General features: G+C 42.1%; 1 protein-coding gene across 1 annotated transcript; it reads left to right on the forward strand.

Annotated features, from left to right (window-relative positions):
* The first annotated feature begins 773 nt into the window (after positions 1 to 773).
* Positions 774 to 6,345, forward strand: LOC128317543 (sialoadhesin-like). Its single transcript, XM_053229898.1, has 11 exons — positions 774 to 828; positions 1,503 to 1,847; positions 3,194 to 3,442; positions 3,587 to 3,844; positions 3,935 to 4,192; positions 4,283 to 4,540; positions 4,631 to 4,879; positions 5,017 to 5,107; positions 5,561 to 5,603; positions 5,714 to 5,800; positions 6,304 to 6,345. Exons 1-11 carry the CDS (start codon positions 774 to 776, stop codon positions 6,343 to 6,345), a joined length of 1,935 nt encoding a protein of 644 aa, XP_053085873.1.
* Positions 6,346 to 22,903: the final 16,558 nt, after the last annotated feature.

Genomic DNA, 22,903 nt, shown 5'->3' on the forward strand with positions numbered 1-22,903 from the left:
ACACTGACATTAGTAGAGCAGGAGTACTCCAGGAGCAGAGAGGAGAAAGGCTGATTATGTAGCTGTGGCTGTAGGTGGTACTGTGGTGATGTAGTGTGGAAGGCCATCGGGGCCAATACATTTAGCTCTATTCATTTATCAAATGTGTTTCATACAGCTAGAATTTCATGTTCAGTTTGTCTTCTATATTCCTGCTCTTTCCATTCTTAGTTTCTGATGCAATCTGCTGTGTAATTCAGTTTATTGCTGAAAATATTGAAACTTATGAACCAGCGAGACCACGAATCAATCATCACTGCTGTTCGTCCCATGAGTGCATGCACTATTTAAACTCGAAATATTTACTTAGCTTCATGGACAAGTAATAAATCTTAAAGTTACAGCTTTACCTCTTACTATTACAAAGCTCTGACACTGGAGACTCCTTCCATTATATAAATTTCTCCTTACAGAAAACTTCACCATATCAATGATTATAGTCATTTGTTTAATCCATTTATGTGAAGCGTTCGCTGTACAAGGTGTTGATTAATTATTAATCAACACCTTCTGACCAATCAGAAACCAGAATTCAACTGCACTGTGGTATTAAAATAAATAATCCCTCAGCTAATGAAAGACTTCTGATGGATGCTGTGATAATTGTATGTCATTACTTAATTATTTCTCTAAAGAAAAGGAGGATTAACAGCTTAGTAGATTGTATGTTGTTGTTGTGACTTATTATAAGCAAATTTTATATATTTTTTTTCTATAGAAGCTTTCCATCAGTGATGTCCCTCAAAATGGCTTCTCCACTTTATCTGATCTTTCTGTTCATGATCTCAGGTGAGTCACACATTAACATCATCACAACTACACACCCCAGAGACAATAAATACAACTTTAACCACCAGTATATTTTGATACTTGTTATAACTGTAACATTATAAATATAACACTGCTCCTCCCTTGAGCTGATATTACTTGAGAAAAATGGGATTAAGTTCGTGGTCAGAATCACGTTTAACTAAGACACGCCTCTGTTTTTTAAAAACCCCGCCCCCGTGCATAACTCTCACATAACGTGTGAATAGTGTTTTAGTCTGCAGTTAAATCTGAGGTCTGAATATGGATGTGTGTGTGCTTAACTCAACTCTTAGTAAGATATAAAATGGAATAAACAATAACATCATCTCCTGCCCACAAAACCTGAAGTCCAGGTGAAATATTCTTGTTACAATTTGTCTATCAGTGACACTGGATTTAAAGAAAAACAGATGTAAGTGACGACTGAATAGTAGTGGATGCTGTTAAATATTAATTCCACATTACGAGCTCTGAATTTAGAACACACCGCTATGTCCAAATCCTACACACAGTTTTCTTCCAGTGGTAAAGAATTGTTTTATTTCTCCAACCCAGAGTTCCAGAGGACAGAAGTGAAGCTGTAAGCTAACTCAGTGTTTTATGGGGCTCAGGATAATGACCTCTAATCACCTCTTTCATGTATCATGCTTCAGGAGCTCTTGGGAATGAATGGAGTGTGAAATACAGCCAACTAAATCTCTGTGCTATAAAAGGATCTACAGTGTTTATGAACGGCACTTACACACACCCAACACGTCTTACAGTGAAGAACAGGTTTTGGTCAATAAACCCAGTTGAGGATAAAGAGCCGACTGATCTGCGTAATGAAGCAGGTTACTCAGACAGAGTGGAGTATTTAGGAGATGAACAGAATCACTTCTCCCTCAGACTGAGTGATGTGAAGAAAACAGATGAACACATGTACTACTTCAGAATCAGAACAAACGAAGAAACAGAAAGATGGCTGGGTAAACCCGGAGTTACACTCACTGTTACAGGTAAATAAAATCATCTTATTTTCTACATATATCACTCAGGCCATAATCTGTCTTTAGATACAGGAGTGTGAGAGTTTTGTACCAGATTAATGAAGATCTTTAATGTGTTCTTATTGAATTATTTATATATATATATATATATATATATATATATATATATATATATATATATATATATATTTTTTTTTTTTTTTTTTAATTAAATACTTAAAAGCTTTGATTTACTAAGATTACAAACTCAGACACTAATTTTGTAGTGGATCTGATAAACTGAACATTGCTGCTTGTTTTACAGGTGATTTACAAAAGTTTCTGTGTTAAATTTTCTCTTTAGCTGTTAGATCAGAAATGTAAAATGAAATTTCAGAAGACAGAAACAAATGTTAATTAAAGGACATTAAATTGCTAAAACAAACAAAACAAAAACAAATACATAAACAGCTAAACAAAAAGTGCCAGTCAGAGCTTAAGAAGATAATTACATAATCATCATAACAGCTTCATCATGTCAGGAATGGGTAGCTGAGGTGGATGCAAGTGCAGACGTTTTATTAAATTAACAAGTCATACACTAACAAATAACCAAAACAAGACTATAAGCCAAGAAACAACCTGCAACATGGGTGAACAACAACAACAACATAAAGCTTGACCAAGAAACACACAACCACCAGAACTTAAATAGCGTAAGAAGGCATAATGAGACACAGCTGAGGGTGACGTGACATGCAGGGGCTGATGGGTAATGTAGTTCCATGCTTCCATTACACATAATAAGAGAGAACACAAAAGATGAATTTATTATATTAGCATGTAATAAAAACTGATTAAATTGAAGACTAATCAGTTTTAAGCAATTTAAAAATTCTGACTTTGGTATAAATACATGTCTATATAATCCCATGTTCACCACTTAAAGGAAAAATATACATTTATACAGACTTTATGTTCAGTTCCTAGAAATAATGTCAGTAAGAAAGATTTTCAGAATTAAGATTATATTTCTGTGATAAAGTTTGTTTTATATTTAAAATGAGCTGCATGTATGTGTAATTACGGGTCGAGTATAATATATTTGTATAAGACAATCACTCACACTGTAGGTGCTAAATTAGTTTATTTATCACACACATACTCTCCCTCTCTTGCTCAATAAATCAGGGCCTATAATTAATGTATTAATTAATTAATTAATTAATTAATTAATTAAATTGACAACTTTTAACTTTTAGGCAAACACAGAGTTTATGTTCTTTATCTGCATAAAAACTGTGAAGGACTGATTGAGGGAAACGAGCTGGTAGATTATTCACTGAAGCAGATTAATGTTTCTCTCGTTGTTTAAGATCTTCAGGTGATCACTCCTGCAGAAGTGACAGAGGGACAATCAGCCGTTCTGACCTGTAAAACCACCTGCAGTCTGACTGATCCCACATTCATCTGGTACAAAAACAGCCGTGGTTTAACCACAAACACCACCAAGAGCAATGAAGTCCACCTGCAGCGGGTCAGCAGTGAGGATGCAGGCAGTTATAGCTGTGCTGTAAGAGGATATGAACATCTCCCCTCTCCTGCTCAAACCCTCAGCATCAGATGTGAGCTTTATTTATCTTTTCTTATATATTGTGTAACACAATAGACGATGAAGCACATGATATTTAATGAAAGTAAAGGAATCAAGAAAATCATTGATTATGATCATGAACTGATTTCCTCACTCTTATCATGGAACTCTCTAGATCCTCCAAAGACCGTCTCAGTGTCCATCAGCTCCTCTGGTGAGATAGTGGAGGGCAGTTCAGTGACTCTGACCTGCAGCAGTGATGCTAACCCACCTGTGGAGATCTACACCTGGTTTAAGGGGAAGACATCAGTAGGAAAAGGAAAGACCTACATCATCTCCAAGATCAGAACTGAGGACAGTGGAGAGTACAAGTGCAGTTGCAGTAATGAAGTCGGACATCAGGACTCCATCGGTGTAACTCTGAATGTTCTGTGTAAGTTAAAGCTGAAGATCACCTCACAGCCAATAAGAGATAAAACTATCATATATTTAATTTAAAGTCTAAATTCCCTACCCATTCTAGATCCTCCAAAGAACGTCTCAGTGTCCATCAGCTCCTCTGGTGAGATAGTGGAGGGCAGTTCAGTGACTCTGACCTGCAGCAGTGATGCTAACCCACCTGTGGAGATCTACACCTGGTTTAAGGGGAAGACATCAGTAGGAAAAGGAAAGACCTACATCATCTCCAAGATCAGAACTGAGGACAGTGGAGAGTACAAGTGCAGTTGCAGTAATGAAGTCGGACATCAGGACTCCATCGGTGTAACTCTGAATGTTCTGTGTAAGTTAAAGCTGAAGATCACCTCACAGCCAATAAGAGATAAAACTATCATATATTTAATTTAAAGTCTAAATTCCCTACCCATTCTAGATCCTCCAAAGAATGTCTCAGTGTCCATCAGCTCCTCTGGTGAGATAGTGGAGGGCAGTTCAGTGACTCTGACCTGCAGCAGTGATGCTAACCCACCTGTGGAGATCTACACCTGGTTTAAGGGGAAGACATCAGTAGGAAAAGGAAAGACCTACATCATCTCCAAGATCAGAACTGAGGACAGTGGAGAGTACAAGTGCAGTTGCAGTAATGAAGTCGGACATCAGGACTCCATCGGTGTAACTCTGAATGTTCTGTGTAAGTTAAAGCTGAAGATCACCTCACAGCCAATAAGAGATAAAACTATCATATATTTAATTTAAAGTCTAAATTCCCTACCCATTCTAGATCCTCCAAAGAACATCTCAGTGTCCATCAGCTCCTCTGGTGAGATAGTGGAGGGCAGTTCAGTGACTCTGACCTGCAGCAGTGATGCTAACCCACCTGTGGAGAAGTACACCTGGTTTAAGGAGAAAGAATCATCACCTGTAGGATCTGGACAGAGTTACAGAGCTCTACAGAGTGGACAGTACTACTGCGAGGCTCAGAATAAACACAGCTCTGAGAGATCAGCTGCAGTGTCCATCATTTTAAATGGTGAGAGTGATGATTATATGTCCATGTTTGATCTCTGCTCCGTTATACATCATGCACTATGGATTTTCTTTTTAAAAAATCTTTTCACTTCTGCTCTTCCTGTGTGTGTGTGTGTGTGTGTGTGTGGGTACTATCAGGTTTCCTTCATGGTTCTTTGATTGTGTATGTGGCTGTTGGAGTTGGACTTTTTGGGCTTGCAGCTCTTCTCTCTGCACTCTTCTGGCTGAGGTGAGAATATTTATTCTGATAAATTCATCACTAATTCCTCTTAAGATGTTTCTGATGGATAAATTTGTTCACGATTAAAATACAAGGGTGACTGTGCGTTCTCAGTAGCTGCCTCTAGACTGTCGAATACACTACCTGATCTGTTTCAACTACTGAAGAATTTAAATCTTGTCTTAAGATCCATCTTTTCTCTTTGGCATATGACTGTATCTAAGCCTTGTTTTTTAAGTCATGTGTTTAATTAGTCATTTTAATGAGATTTATACTTTGTATATTTTATTATCTTTGTGTGTTTTGTTTTATATTACCCTGTCTTGTGCTGTAATGTTGATGTGCCTTTTTGACCTCAATTCCTCTCAGCTGTACAGCACTTTGATCCGATTCTGCTGTTTTAAATGTGCTCTAGAAATAAACTGAACTGAATTGAATAAATATTTGACTTTGTGTGAGCAGATGCAAGAGAAAGAAGAAAAAGGAAGATGATGGTGACTATCAGGTGAGTTATTACAGAAATATCCATCAGGTGATTTCTTTGTTCATAATAAACTCTTACTGTAAAGATCTTCAGCCGAACCTGCTCACGTTCTCCTCCCCTCCTCTCTGCAGACCGCTGGGCCGAGTGCAAAAGACGACACGTACGCAGCTCTCGATCTCGCAGGCCGGACAGCTGATGATGTGTATCACACACTTGCAGTAAGTGGTTACTGAAAAATACAGTCACTTGTAGTATGTTTGATAATGATGGTCTAAGCAAATGATTATGTATTTTATTGTTGTAAATCTATGTTCTATTAAATTCAGATTTATTCAGCGCAAGTTGTTTTTTCTGTTTTTGATTTTACTATGGAGTTACACACCTGATTATTCAAAGTCAACAAGGCATGGCCTCGTTCTTTTTTCACAGACTTTTCATCCCCGTCCTACTGCTGATACACCCACATCCTCTGACTACTAGACTGCAGCAGTGAGTTTTAGCTTTTAAACACAAAACCACCGTTAGATTAGAGTAATGTGAACATATTACTTATTGTAATTTGAAGATGTCAGAGCTACAACAGTAAATTGATATTTATTTCTTAATCAGTAATATTAATAAAAGTAAATCAGAGAGTGTGTGATGATGACTGGTGTAAATAAATGTTAGTAATGTTCTGCTGTAACACACGTTTCTGATGTTTGTGTGTGTTTTCTTTCAGACTTTGAAGAACATGATGAGTCCCGAAACAGCTGATGAATAGAGAGAGCTCCTCACTGAAACAGAGAAACTGAATCGCTCCTTTACACCAGCAACATCAGCAACTCACAGACATTTAAAGCAGCTTTAATCATTTTATAGCAGTGTGTGAAGTGCTTTTTTCTACTGCCAGCAGGTTAGGACTGTTCCAGTCAGCTGTTGAGTTTTCACTTGTTAGTGATTGTTTCTTTTTTGTGAATATTTGAAGTGATTAAAGGCATTGAGGCTCAACTGAAGTCCAGAATGTAAATATTCACCAGAGAATGTGTGTTAAGTAAGAAATTAAACAGTGTGTGTGTGCTGTAATAGTTATAGGTCCTGATTGGCACCCAATGTTTCTGGAATAGACTCCTGATTCACTGTGACTCTGACCAGGATAAAGTGCTTGTATATATCGCACTACAGACACTTAAACTAGCCAAAGCTGTTCATATACATTGTTGTTTAAATTTGTCTCTCTCCAAATAAACATATTAGATCACTTTGTATGTGAAGTGCTCATGTCACTATTGAGATTTGGAGCAGATAGACGTAAATTTGGTGTCGTATCAATTATAAAAATTATGCTTTGGGTCTGTGTGAGTGATTTCTGTAATCACATGACAGTTATTATTGATAAAGGAAAAACTTTCACAGCAACCTCACAGAACTATTCTGTCTTAAAAATTAATTATTTACACTTTCTCTCTGACACACACACTTCTGGAGTAAGGACAATCCAGAAGTGTATTTAACATAGGTTTAATTTATTTTATATTAAACTTAAAGTTTTGATCTGCATTATAGTGGGGAAAAACTCTGAATATTTACATTAAAGTGCTGAAAATGTTTCGTGATGGCAGAATGAAGGTTTCCTTCCTACTCTATCGATTCATTACCCAAAGTTTTTCATTGCAGTGGGTGATAGTGACACCTGGTGGCCATGTGCATCTGTTATTGTACTGCATCCTGCTGCAGGCTGCTGTGGAGTTTTTAGATGGAAACAGTACTGAAATATCATACTCAAGTAAAAGTACTGTTACTTCCCAAAATACTCAAAGTACTCATCCTTAAAGAATGAACACAGGGATCCTGCAACAGTTTTCATTTTGACTGTAAGCTTTTACAAAGTATAAAATTTCATACCTAAAGTAAGTCCTAAACATAAATAAACTCTGTGTGATCTTCTGCATGTGTATAGTGCTCAGTCATAGAGAGAAACTCCATGTTACAGCGGCTTTAACACACTTAAATAAACTTGCACATAAAAAGTGGAGATGTTTGATATGCACATTACTTAGACTGTGAGTGCAGTTACACGTGGTGTCCAGCATTTTATAGCGCTGATCTTATCCAGTACGTAATCTGATATTTTATACAATAATAATAATAATAATAATAATACATTAATTAATACATTTTTAATTAATTAATAATTAAAACAAAGTAATCAAGTAAAAACAATCTTAAAGAAATAAGTTTTAAGAGAAGATTTAAATGTACTAAGAGATTGGGCTTCTCTAAGATCAGATGGTAGTGAGTTCCACAGTTTTAAAGCATAAGAAGTGAAGTGAAGTGACTTGTGGCCAAGTATGGTGACCTATACTCGGAATTTGTGCTCTGCATTTAACCCATCCAAGTGCACACACACAGTAGTGAACACACACACACCGTGAACACACACACACACCCGGAGCAGTGGGCAGCCTTTTTTGCTGCGGCGCCCGGGGAGCAGTTTGGGGGTACGGTGCCCTGCTCAAGGGTCTCACCTCAGTCGTGGTATTGAGGGTGGGAGAGAGCGCTGGTCATTCACTCCCCCCACCTACAATCCCTGCCGGAACCGAGACTCGAACCCACAACCTTCAGGTTCACCTTCGGGTTGCAAGTCCGACTCTCTATCCATTAGGCCACGACTGAAGAGAAGGTGCTATCACCCATAGTACGCAAACGAGTCTGAGGGACAGGTAAAAGACCACGTTTTGGGGTTTAATGGGTTAAAAGCTCAGCCAAATACTGAGGAGTCAAACCATGCAAAGCCTTGTGTGTAAACATAAGAATTTTAAAATCTACATGAAACCTGACAGGGAGCCAGTGCAAGGATTCCAAAATAGGAGTGATGTGATCACTTGTCCTGGACCTAGTCAAGATTCTAGCTGCAGACTTTTGCACATACTGCAGTTTATTTATTGTAGACTTAGAGACCCCAGTAAGGAGCGCATTGCAATAATCAATGTGAGAGAAGACAAAAGTGTTGATCAACTTTTCAGCCACAGAAAAAGATAACATGGGCCAATATCTTGCAATATTTCTGAGATGAAAGAAGGATGTTTTAACAGTATTCTGCACATGTGGAACAAAAGACAGACTTGCATCAAATATAACTCCTAGGTTTTTTTAATTTTGTTTGAAATTCTAAAGCAGAGCCATCCATTGTTAAATTTAAAGAGCCTTCATTACGAAGCTGGTAAGGAGAGCCAATGAGCATTACTTCAGTCTTATTACTGTTAAGACAGAGAAAATTTTGAGCCATTCATATTTTTAGCTCAGAAATACAATGTGAAAGAAAAGTGACTGCCACGTTATCACCAGGTTTAGAATGAGTGTAAATCTGTGTGTCATCTGCATAAAAATGATAATCAAGACCGAGAGATCTTAAGAGTTGAACAAGAGGAAAAATATAAATGCTAAAAAGTAAGGGGCTCAAGATTGAACCCTGAGGGACATCACAGCGAACTGAACCCATTTCTGACCTGCATCCACCAAGCGAGACAAACTGCCTACGATCTGAGAGATAGGCTGTAAAACAATTCAAAGCAGTCGCTGAGACACTAAAGACAGTTCCAAGAGAGGTAAGTAAAAGAGCGCGCTCAACAGTGTCAAAAGCGGCACTGAGATCAAGAAGGACGAGGATAGAAATTGAACCAGAATCACAAGCCATTAGCAAGTCATTAGTGACCTTAACAAAAGCTGTTTCAGTACTGTGGAGATTACAGAAACCCGACTGAAGGGGCTCGAAAAGATTGTTAGTACTGAGGTGATTGTGTAATTGAGAAACAACAGAATGTTCTAGGACTTTCAAAAGGAAAGAAATGTTTGATAAATCATCAAAGTTGTTAAAGTTAAAGTTAAAGCAGCCTGCGCACAAAAGAAGCACAACTCTCCTCGCACGACTGCCGACAGGGTGCTGAACAGAGAGCAGCAGTTGTTTTGGAGAGCTCAAGTGCGCATGGCTGCAAGGCAGAGTGAGGAAATTCAACTCGGCTGGCAGCCAGTGATTGGAGCAGCAATCATTTACCCTCCAGCAGAAGACTGGAGAATATAAAAGGAGCCAGCAGCTGCTCTCAAGGTAGATTAGGTGAGTTGATGCAGTGCACTGATCTGTGTCTGTCTCTCACTTAGAGGCCGACGTCAGCAAGGAAGACAAGAGCAAACCTCTGCTCAGCGACCTCCGCCCCATTTGAGAGTGACCGTTGTGCCTTTACATAAATGGACATGCTCCTATGCATCGCCCGTTGGTGGCTACAGCCGGAGACTCTCTCTGCTGCCAAGGTCGTCGACAAGGTGGCCATGGACCGGTTCCCGAGGGCACTGCTGCCCGAAGAACGAAAAACTGTAGGCCTGAAGGGTGCCTGCAACCCCAGGAGATGATGGAGACACTGGAGCAAGTGTTGGCCATCCTGGATATTGGCAGGGGCGAGCGATGAGAGTACTCCAAGCCTTTGCTGATGAGTCGCCTTGAACAGCACTCCTAAGGGGATGGGAGACCCAGCTAAAATCTCTCTGCCTATGGAGTGCATGCCCACCACACCAGACCCGCTGCCCACAACATGCTGACAAGCCCTGGAGGGCGCATCCAGCGAGCCACAGTCGCCCCTCCCAGCCTCCCTACTATCCCTGTCGAGGTCAAAGGCAGGCCCTCCTAGACTCGAGGCGAGGAAGATCACCCCTTCTCCCAATGACCAGGTGCTGCGTCTAACCACGGCTGACGTGAGGAAGACTCTACACAGAGTCAACCCATGGAAGGCTGCTGGACCAGACAACATTCCTGGCAGGGTGCTCAGGGGATGTGCAGACCAGTTGGCAGATGTTTTCACGGACATCTTCAACACCTCCCTGTGCAGCACCGTTGTCCCGACCAGCTTCAAGGCCACCACCATCGTCCCCGTGACAAAGAAGTCTTCAGTGTCCTGCCTCAATGACTACTGTCCCGTTGCACTTACACCCATCATCATGAAGTGCTTCGAGAGGCTCGTCATGAGGCACGTCAAGACCCTGCTGCCTCCCTCACTGGACCCCCTGCAATTTGCTTACCGCCCCAACCGCTCAACAGATGATGCCATCACCACCACCCTCCATCTGGCCCTCACCCACCTGGACAATAAAGACACTTATGTTAGAATGCTGTTCATAGACTTCAGTTCAGCATTCAACACAATCATTCCTCAGCACTTGATCGGAAAGCTGAACCTGCTGGGCCTGAACACCTCCCTCTGCAACTGGATCCTGGACTTCCTGACTGGGAGACCTCAGTCAGTCCAGATGGGGAACAGCATCTCCAACACCACCACACTGAACACTGGGGCCCCACAGGGCTGTGTGCTCAGTCCATTGCTGTTCACTCTGCTGACTCACGACTGTGTAGCAATGCACAGCTCGAATCATATCATCAAGTTCGCCGATGACACCTCCGTGGTGGGTCTCATCAGCAAGAACAACGAGTCAGCATACAGAGAGGAGGTGCAGCGGCTAACGGACTGGTGCAAAGCCAACAACCTGTCCCTGAACGTGGACAAAACTAAAGAGATGGTTGTTGACTTCAGAAGAGCACAGAATGACCACTCTCCGCTGAACATCCTCCGTGGAGATCGTCAAGTGCACCAAGTTTCTTGGTGTTCACCTGGAGGAGAACCTCACCTGGTCGCTCAACACCAGCTCCATAATAAAGAAAGCCCAGCAGTGCCTGTACTTTTTGCGAAGGCTGAGGAAAGAACATCTTCCACCCTCCATCCTCACCATGTTCTACAGAGGGACTATCGAGAGCATCCTGCGCAGCTGCATCACTGCCTGGTTTGGGAATTGCACTGTTTCAGATCGCAAGACCCTGCAGCGGATAGTGAGGACAGCTGAGAAGATCATCGGGGTCTCTCTTCCCTCCATCACAGACATTTACACCTCTCGCCGCATCCGCAAAGCCACCAGCATTGTGGATGATCCTCCTGCCGTCTGGTAAATGGTACCAAAGCATTCGGGCCCTCACAACCAGACTGTGCAACAGTTTCTTCCCTCATGCCATCAGACTCCTAAATACCTAGAACTGGACTGAAAGAACACACACACACACACATCTGAACTGGTCCAAGGAACTCACGCATACATACATATATACACACACAACGGAACATCCTCTATGCACATGCACTGCACATGTTTTGCACATGTTTTTTTATTGCTGCTACTACTATATTTACACTGTCTACACTACCTCAGCTGTAATATTTGCACTACTGTCACTTTATCACTTTCAACAGGACTGTGTACTGGTCTGCGTCGTAGTTATGTACTGTCTGTTCTGTCTTGTGCTGTCTGCACATGTTTGCACTTGTGCAGTTTACGTTTAATTTATGTAATTTATGTAGTCCCCGTAGTTCTGTGTTGTTCTGTGTTGTCTTATGTGGCACCTTAGTCCTGGAGAAACGTTGTTTCGTTTCACTGTGTACTTGTATACGGCTGAAATGACAATAAACTCCACTTGACTTGACTTGACTCAGGGAGCACCGTCACCCTGGCCCGGTCTTCCCTCCTGTCCAACCCCAAGGCCAATGGCTCCCTGACAGACACCGGTGTGCAAGGGGACATCCGCGAGGTACCAGCGGCCCGAGTCAGCATGAGACATGAAGCCCCAGATCACCAAGGAGACGCAGAACCAAAGCAACGTGGCTGCGGGTCCGGTGGGCCTGCTTGGACCGGGGCAAAGGAGACGCTGAGGCGACCTCAGCAGGTGAGATCTCCATCCCTACTAACCCTGTCACTTCTGTGTTTTCCCAGGTCGCCCGGGAGGGGAATTTCTGCCAGGAGCAGATGGATGATGCCAGACTGAAGAACTGTTGGGGCCAGTTGCAAGTCATCGAAGGGGTCCTTCAGAATCCCGAGCAGTGACTCCTAGCTGCCCACTTCCTGGTTCACTGGGGACTCCTGTACTACAAGACAGAGCGGCGAGGCCAGTCCTGCGAGCTGCTTGTGGTCCCCCGCAGCCAAACCGAAGCCCTCATCAACCTGGCCCACTCACATCCACTGGGGGAACATCTGGTGGAACACAACACCCTGGAGAATCTGAAGGATCACTTCCTCTGGCCTGGGATGGACGCTGAGGTCCATGTGTTCTGCCAGCAGTGCCCCCAGTTTCGAAGGACTACATCCTAGAAGCTTGCTCCCATGCCCCTCATCCCTCTCCCCATTATCGGCATCCGCTTCGAGAGGATAGACATGGTCCTCGTGAGGCTGATGCCGAAGTCTGCCTGGGGCCATGAATACATGCTGGTCATCGTGGACTACGCCACTCAATACCCTGAGGCAGTCCCACTTCGGAAGGCCACCTCCCGGGACATCGTCTGTGAGCTTCTGCTCCTATTCAGCCGGGTTGGAATCCCAAAGGACATCCTCACCGACCAAGGTGCGCCCTTTATATCAAAACTAATGTTGGATCTGTGTTGGCTGTTGCAGATGAAGCACCTGGGGATGTCCATCTACCACTCCCAGAAAGATGGGCTGTTGGAACATTTCAACTAAACATTGAAGAAGATGCTCTGGAGGGTGGTTGATGAGGAGGGGAGGAACTGGGAACTTCTCCTCCCCTCCGTCCTCTTTGCCATCCGAAAGACCCCCGAGGCATCCACCGGGTTCACCCCCTTTGAGCTCTTCTTCGGACGGCGACCTCGAGGACTGCTGGACGTGGCCCGGGAGGCATGGGAAAAGTAACCCTCCCCCTAGTGCTCCCTCAACGATTACATTAGGAGATGCAAGAACGGATTGACCGGGTAATTCCCATTGTCCGGGAGCATATGGAGGCTTCCCAGCAAGAACACAGGAGGACCTCCAATCGTCCCGCACAACCCCGAGAGTTCCAGCCTGGAGACCAGGTCCTGCTCCTCTATCCCGATGCCTCCTGTAAATTCCTGTAAATGTCAGTGTTTTCCCTTTTCCCAACACACCTGATTGAACTCAGCAGATAATTAACAAAGCAGAGGTAAGTGTGTTAAAGCAGGAAAATGCTATATAAGACAAAAACACTATATGAGACAAGACAAGATTACTCCTGTAGCAGGACTCAGAATCAAAGTACGAGGAAGTAGGTCCAAAATATCTAAAAAATATCATGCTACTTGTAGATATATTAGAGTACAAGTTAAGTATCAAAATATAAACAGTTTTATGACAAACTGCAAAATAGCAAAAAAAAGTTCATTTTATTTATCATAAAATATTATTATTTGCCACTGAAAATGAGAAAAAATATAAATATCTAAATATCTTTTGCAATTTTACATATTTAGTACAAATATTTTAACATTTAATCTTTCGCCTCCAATCAGAGTTTAAATGTGTTAATAAAAAAAAAAATACTGACGTTACCACAATTATCTCAGCCATTGTTCGTCATAAAGTCAATATTCTAAATCTTTGTCTCACAGCACTGACAGGTGACCATTAAACGCTTCTGAAAGTCAGCTACACAAACTTAACTGCTTTAAAAAAAACTACACTGAGACTTTTCATGTTCAGGAAATGTAGATATTAGTCTTATGAGTGCATTTATTATCTAAAATATATTGGACTATATTTTCTTACTTTGCCTCCTTAACTACGTCCAACATCCAACCACCATTTTGTTTCCTTTTCTGTTGAATTAGTCTCTTCTTCAGAAATGGAGACGAGGCTAAGCTCATTCAAATAATATATAAAATATCATTATATATATATATATATATATATATATATATATATATATATATATACACATACTACTATATACTATATTATAGTATATAGTAATATACATATATATATATATATATATATATATATATATATATATATATATATATATATATACTACTATATACTATATTGCCAAAGGTTTTGGACACCCCTCCAAATCATTGAATTCAGGTGTTCCAATCACTTCCATGGCCACAGGTGTATAAAATCAAGCACCTAGGCATGCAGACTGCTTCTACAAACATTTGTGAAAGAATGGGTCTCTCTCAGGAGCTCAGTGAATTCAAGTGTGGTACCGTGAGAGGTTGCTACCTGTGCAATAAGTCCATTCGTGAAATTTCCTCACTACTAAATATTCCACGGTCAACTGTTAGCTGTATTATAATAAAGTGGAAGCAGTTGGGAACAACAGCAACTCAGCCATGAAGTGGTAGGTCATGTAAAATCACAGAGCGGGGTCAGCGCATGCTGAGGCGTACAGTGCGCAGAAGTTGCCAACTTTCTGCAGAGTCAATAGCTACAGACCTCCAAACTTCGTGTGGCCTTCAGATTAGCTCGAGAACAGTGCATAGAGAGCTTCATTGTATGGGTTTCCATGGCCAAGCAGCTGCATCCAAGCCTTACATCACCAAGTGCAATGCAAAGCGTGGGATGCAGTGGTGTAAAACACGCCACCACTGGACACTAGAGCAGTGGAGACATGTTCTCTGGCAATCCGATGGATGAGTCTGGGTTTGGCGGTTGCCAGGAGAAAGGTACTTGCCTGACTGCATTGTGCCAAGTGTAAAGTTTGATGGAGGTGGATTATCGTGTGCGGTTGTTTTTCAGGGGTTGGGCTTGGCCAAGACATACCAAGACATTTTGGACAATTTCATGCTCCCAACTTTGTGGGAAGAGTTTGGGGATGGCCCCTTGGTGTTACAACATGACTGTGCACCAGTGCACAAAGCAAGGTCCATAAAGACATGGATGAGCAAGTTTGGTGTGGAGGAACTTGACTGGCCTCCACAGAGTCCTGATCTCAACCCGATAGAACACCTTTGGGATGAATTAGAGTGGAGACATCAATGCCTGACCTCACAAATGCGCTTCTAGAAGAATGGTCAGAAATTCCCATAAACACAGTCCTAAACCTTTTGGTAAGCCTTCCCAGAAGAGTTGAAGCTGTTATAGCTGCAAAGGGTGGGCGAACTCCATATTAAACCCTACGGATTAAGACAAGCAGAAAGTTTTCTGGGTTATGCTGACTTAAGTGTGAATTTGGGTTGCAGTGACATTTGATGTTGCCAAATAAAACTTTTATTTCTTCATCTGTCCAAACAGAGCATGGGTGTCTGCTGTGGCCATGTTTATAATTAAATATGGCCTTGTAACATGTGACTTATCTCCTATGTTAATATTTGTTGAGAAAGGGGGGCTTTGTTGTTTCACTTGATTAACCCAATGTAAAAGTAGGGCATCTTCACTTCCTTAAACCAAACCATAGGTTGTCAATTGTTCATCTTCAGCGATTCTAATTTTCCTCTTTGTGTAGCTCATAACTGTTTATTATAATAACTGGTGTTCAGTGGACAGAGTGAGTAGTGATGTGTACACTGAGGTCATCTTCACATTTCTGGACAGTAAGATGTTAAAGGTGTAGAGCCAAGATGGATTGAAAAAAGACTAAATCTAAAACTAGAAACTGTAATATACTCAGTCTCTCACTTTTTCCTGCTCAACGATAGAACTGCTAAATAAATGAACTTATTTTATTTCTATTAACTACAACACACACACACACAAACACACACACACACGCACACACTCAAAAATGGTCATTGTTGGCTAATTGTTGTTAGGAAAATAATCAAGTTCAGGGTGCTACTGGAGTATCATACAAATCACTACTACTACTACTATTATCACAGCTGCTGTTATAGAAAATTAATCAACACCTTCTGAATATTTCCTGTAAAGTGCTGAAAAAATGAAATTTCGCTTTCTAAAAAGTGCAGTAACTAGTGATGGCAGCCAACTGTATCGATAAAGAGTTCATTACTCAAAGCTTTTCATCGCGGTGTGTGATAATGACACCTGGTGGTCAGAATGATGAAGTGCATCTGTTATTGTAGTGCGTCCAGCTGCAGGCTGCTGTGGGGTTTCTAGGCCTCATAAATCAGGTGATACCAGTGATTTAAACTGTGTACAGAGCAGCAGCACAGATAAAGAAATAGATTTGGGCAAAACACAACAAAGAAATATATTGAAATATAAAAACCATCAGAAATATATGCGGGGAAAAAATGGATTAGTAAGAAAGATAACACGTATTCTTCTGACTGAACACCACATGGAGAGGAGTCTAACAACATCATCAGCGTAAATCACATGAAGCATTTCATACCACACTGTAAATCTGATCGAGACTGTTATGTGATCAGACAAACGCAGTTCACTCATCACTCTTCATTGCACGTCAACATAAGAGCTCACAGGTTGCTGTTGTTTTTGAATATGCAGCTGCTTGTTTTATTTTTATGGAGAGTAACAGCTGGAGTTAAAGATGTACACTGCTCCGTTCCACACACATCAGAGCTACACTACCCTCTAGAGGAGGATTTGATAGTTGAGTGAGTTTAGGTTGATGTGATGGGGAAAAAAAATGTCTTACAATTCTGCAGTGATGTCCTGAGTTTATTCTGAAGCCACAGGAATACATTAGAAAATGAAAGTTTAATATAAAGGTTTGAGTGAATGATTATAGAATTGAATCAATAAAAAGGAATAGATTTGGCTTTGCATATAAAAAGTGTGTCTATCTAAGATTATGTTAGTTCTTTTGGTCAGCAACTTCACAAGGCTTGGGATATTGCTAAAGCCCATCTTTCTGTAACTCAATCTAAGATAAAGACCCGTTACGACCAGAAACGTATTGTGTGCAGTTTTCAACCAGGTGATGCTGTGTTGGTGCTACTCCCTGTTCCTAGCTCTGCCATGCAGGCAAAGATTCTCTGGTCCATATGTGATATGTGAGAAAAAGCTAAACGACACTAATTACACCATCCGTACCCCTGATCGATGTCATAAAAACTGAGTGTGTCACATAAATATGGTAAAGACCTCGGTTGAGAGACCAGAGGCTACGAGCTGTGCCCCCTCAGGGGCCACAGCCACAGCCTCCATAACTTCGGACGAGGGTGAAATAGGGTACCACCCACCTGAGAGAGGAGATCCCACCTGACGGGAATCTCCCAAGGAGAGTCTTCGAGAACGGCTACCAGGTTCGCAAACCATGGCCGGCCCGGCCAGTAAGGGGCTACTAATACAAGACGTACTCCGTCTCGGCGGACCCTTTCCAGAACTCCTGGGAGCAGAGTGTTCGGGGGGGAAAGCATACAGGTGCAGCCTCGGCCACGTCTGTACCATAGCGTCCAATCCAAGAGGAGCTGGGTGAGTGAGGGAAAACCAGAGGGGACAGTGTAAAGTCTCCTGAGTTGCAAACAAATCCACTTGTGCTCTGTAAAACCTCTGGGTGGAGCCCCCATTCCCCGGGCCTCAGCCCCTGCCTCGACAGGATGTCTGCCCCCTGATTGAGATGCCCCGGGATATATACTGCGCTCAGTGAGAGCAGCTTCCCTTGGGCCCACAGAAGGATCCGGTGCACCAGCCTGTAAAGGGGGTGCGAGCACAGACCCCCCTGCCGGTTCAGGTAGGAGACCACTGAAGTGTTGTGCTTGCAGACCAACACATGATGGCCCCTCAGGTCTGGGAGAAAATGTCTCACTGCTCGAAACACGGCCAGCATCTCCAGGCAGTTTATGTGCCAATTGAGATGGGGCCCTTCCCACAGACCTTGGGCAGAGTGGCCACTCATGACCAGCCCCCAGCGCTTGAGGGAGGCATCCATCGTTAGTGTTACGCGACGACAAGGAGCCCCCAACATGGGGCCTTGTAACAGGAACCATGGTTTCTTCCACATGTCTAAGGCCCGTGAGCCTCGCCGCGTGACCTTGATCATGCGAAACGGGTTGCCCCTCGGGGAAAACCCTTTGGTCCTGAGCCACCACTGCAACGGCCTTATGTACAGCAGGCCAAAAGATATCACATTGGATGCAGCTGCCATCAGACCCAACAGTCTCTGAAACTGTATAGCAGTGAGTGACTGGCCTTCTCTCACTCTCTGGACCACCGTGATGATCGACTCGATCCGAGCAGGAGACAGATGTGCCTGCATCGTGGTCGAATCCCACACCACGCCTAGATAAGTGGTCCTCTGCACTGGAGAAAGCACACTTTTCTTTGCGTTTAGTCTTAACCCCAATTCTCTCATATGGGCGAGAACAACATCTCAATGTCGAACCGCCATCTGCTCTGATTGAGCTAAAATCAACCAATCGTCAATGTAACTGAGTATGCGGATCCCCTGGAGAAGCAATGGAGCCAGAGCAGCATCCACACACTTGGTGAAAGTGCAGGGTGAGAGTGCAAGACTAAAGAGAAGAAACCGATATTGGCAAGCTTCGCCCCCAAAAGCAAACCTCAGGTACCTCCTGTGCTGAGGAAGAATGGAAATGTGGAAGTACGCGTCCTTCAGATCTATCGTGACAAACCAGTCCTTGGACCTGATTTGAGACACGACTTGTTTGACATTTTGAACCTCATAACCTCGAGTCTCATAACTTAGCGGTTCAGCAGACCCAGATCTAAAATAGGACGCAACCCTCCATCCTTCTTCGGAACTATGAAGTACCGGCTGTAGAACCCCGACTCTCTGTCGAGAGGAGGGACCACCTCGATGGCCTCCTTCCTTAGGAAAGTATCTACTTCTCGTTCCATGACCAGAGCCTACTCGGGGCCCACCAGAGTGGGAAAAACCCCGCTAAATAGAGGAGGACGAGACCCAAACTGAATCTTGTAGCCTTTTTCTACGGTATGCAGGACCCATTGAGACACATTTGGCAGAAGCTTCCACGCTGCCAGAAAGTCTACTAAGGGAATCAGTCTGTCGAGACTGACCTCTGGCGTACTTAGAGCGGCTAGATTGGTGCCCTGAAGCGGAGGACTGGCAGGGACTAGAGACCTCCTCGGAGGTAGCGAGCCCCCCAGAACCGCAACGTGTCCGGGCGGAAGCCGAGAGAACCGCTCGCTGGAGACCGCCGTGCCCTGAAGCACCGGAGGTGGCAGGGTTGACAAAACGATCTCCTGAGGGCACTGAGGTGAGATGGGCACCGTACGATGAGGTGTACACCTCCCTTCCCCAGAGGGGCCTGCCCTCAGAGGTCCCGACTTTTCGGTCCTCAGATCCATCATCTCCCTTGGCCTCGACCTGGAGCGCCACCCTGACTCCCTCTTTTCAGGGGGAGTGCGAGTGATGACGCTCCGTTTCTGGACCTCCCGGTGTGAGGAGCTGGTACAAGGCTGCCGAGCAGCCCCGTGAGAGCGGCGAGGGAGAAATCGCAGGAATGCCGCCGACTGGAACCTGTCGACGTCTGTATTTACAGCGTCGCCGAACAGGCCAGTCGGCACAATCGGGGCATCCAGGAGAAAGACCCTGTCATTTTCTTTTAAATTAGACAGAGTCAGCCACAAATGTGTCTCCGTAGCTACCAGGGCCGCCATAGACCGCCCAATTGCCCTGGCGGTCTCTTTAGTGGCCCAGAGAGACAAATCCGTGGCACGACGCAGTTCCACAATGTCATCATTATTTATATCATCTCCCTCATCCAATCCTTTAAGCAGGTCAGCCTGGTATGCCTGCAACACTAGATCTTCTCCACACTACACACTCACAGCCATGTGATGTAGGTAATACACACTTCAGAGTGATGAAGGGAGGCATTGAAGACAGGATTGAAATGTGAGATTAGCATTTAGAAAAGTAACTGCTCATGAGCAGCGGTACTGCACTACAGGACAATTCAACACCAACACTTCCTGTTAAAGCTGCATTAGTCCAGAGTCTAAAGGTTAAGTAGCTGGGTTCAACATTTGAATATATTTGTTTTTTTTTACTCCCTGAGCTGACCTCTTTCGTGCCCATGTTCACAGAGTTCTGCCCCAAGATAAAATATACCACACAATTAGATAAATACCCATAATACCTAAAAATAGGACAGACAGTTTTAAACATTGTGTAGTGTGTGTTTTGTGGTTTGGGGTGTTGTTTCACTTCCTCAGTTGGCATGGCAATAGGTTCATTTGTTCACACATTGGACTGATGTGTTAAAATGTACTGTACACAATGCATGCATAGTTTTTACTCTGGTGCAAACACAGTCTTGCTGATGCAATAACACATGTTTGAAAATGCTAATAAAGCTTATTTTTGGCTTATTTAATAAAAAAAGTCTGGTGTAATTAATTTGCTTTTGAATAAAACTTCTGAGGTAATAAATGCACAAGCACTACAGATTACTATAGAGCATTTTCTTTAGATTCATTAAAAATGTATATCTTTTATCTTTCTTTGTCTGAATATTTTCTCCAATTCTGAAGTAGGGACTAATTCAGCAATAAAGAGGAAACAAAAAGGGGGTGTTTTCACACACATCAGCAACACCTCTTAACCACACACTCTTTCTCTCACGCTTTTCTTTAGTCGTAGTTTGGTTGCTGGACATGAAGGTCGAGAAAGCACAGTAAGAAAACATAATGTTTAATATTTTATTTTTATAATTTTAATAATATTTGAATAATATTTTAATATATATTCCTCAGTATATGTACATTTCCTGAACATAGAGAGGCTCAGTGTTGGGTTTTTTCAATGTGGTTGTAGTTTGTGTTGTTAAATTGGGAGCTACCTGACTTTTGGTAACTTTTACCGATCGCTTATCTGTGCTGGGAATTATGGGAATAATTCTGATTTCATGATAAATTGTATCTGAGATAATTGTGGCTTTTTGTGTATTTTTTATAACAATTTCAAAGTCAATATTAAAATATTTGTATTGAATATTTAAAATGGCAAAATGTTGCAATTTTTTACTAATATTTTTTATGGTTCCTTATTTTTTTAATGATAAATAATTATTTTTAAAATCAATTAAGCAATATGACATGAGCAAGAATGCTGTTAAACTGAATATGGGCGTAGCTGTGATGTGGCCGTAGGCACGAGGCCACAAATAAACAGCACGATTGATTTTGATTTCAAGTAACTGACATGGCAGACACAATATGGCCAAATATTTTGGTTATTTTTGCTCCGTCGATAGAAATAGTTCCCAAAGAAGCCAAGGCTGCATGTTGCCATGGTAATGCACAGACTTACTGACAGGCCGTAGTAAGTGTAGTAACAGTTTCTTTCTTTTTTTTTTTCTTTAAATTTTGCTGACAGTTCCTTAGCAAGTGTTTATATAGTGATACATATTGTCTACCCTGAAAATGTCTTCATGTATAGTATGAAGTGTGATTTGATATTTTGGTCATGTGGCCCACACCTATTGTCATGTTTCTGAGTCCTGCTACAGCAGTAATGTTATCTTATATAGCATTTTCCTGCTTTAACACACTCATGTCTGCTTTGTTAATTATCTGATGAGTTGAATCAGGTGTGTTGGGAAAAGGGAAAACACTGACATTAGTAGAGCAGGAGTACTCCAGGAGCAGAGAGGAGAAAGGCTGATTATGTAGCTGTGGCTGTAGGTGGTACTGTGGTGATGTAGTGTGGAAGGCCATCGGGGCCAATACATGTAGCTCTATTCATTTATCAAATGTGTTTCATACAGCTAGAGTTTCATGTTCAGTTTGTCTTCTATATACCTGCTCTTTCCATCCTTAGTTTCTGATAAAATCTTCTGCTGTTTAACTGAGTTTATTGGTGACAATATTGAAACTTATGAACCAGTGAGACCACAAATCAATCATCACTGCTGTTTGTCCCACGAGTGCATGCATTATTTAAACTCGAAATATTTGCTTAGCTTCATGCACAAGAAATAAATCTACATAATTATTCTATATTTACCCGATTCTTTATCTTAACTGATAGCACTGCATCTTTTTGTTGTAAAGCATCCTGGTTTGTAAAATATGTGTGATTTTTGTGTACTATTCTACTTTAGACATCTTTCCAGAAAATTAATGACAATTCTATGACTATGCAGATTAGTGCATGACAAGTAAGGAATGTTTTAAGCATGTGTGAGCTTCTCTGAGGAGATTTGGTAACAGTGAATTCATGTACAGGTTTTCTTTTGTGGCTTGTGAATATTTGTCATAAACATCATACTTTTTACCTGTTTATTGTTATATTTAATGTTCTGTGTAATGTAAAGCATAAACTTCTCTGTCCTGATGATGTCAGAAAACCAGAATTCAACTGCACTGTGGTATTAAAATAAATAATCCCTCAGCTAATGAAAGACTTCTGATGGATGCTGTGATAATTGTATGTCATTACTTAATTATTTCTCCAAAGAAAAGGAGGATTAACAGCTTAGTAGGTTGTATGTTGTTGTTGTGACTTATTATAAGCAAATTTTATAGGTTTTCCTTTTTTTTTCTATAGAAGCTCTCCAGCAATGTTGTCCCTCAAAATGGCTTCTCCACTTTATCTGATCTTTCTGTTCATGATCTCAGGTGAGTCACACATTAACATCATC

Source organism: Pangasianodon hypophthalmus, chromosome 26 (genome assembly GCF_027358585.1).
Source record: "Pangasianodon hypophthalmus isolate fPanHyp1 chromosome 26, fPanHyp1.pri, whole genome shotgun sequence".
Lineage (NCBI taxonomy): Eukaryota > Metazoa > Chordata > Actinopteri > Siluriformes > Pangasiidae > Pangasianodon > Pangasianodon hypophthalmus.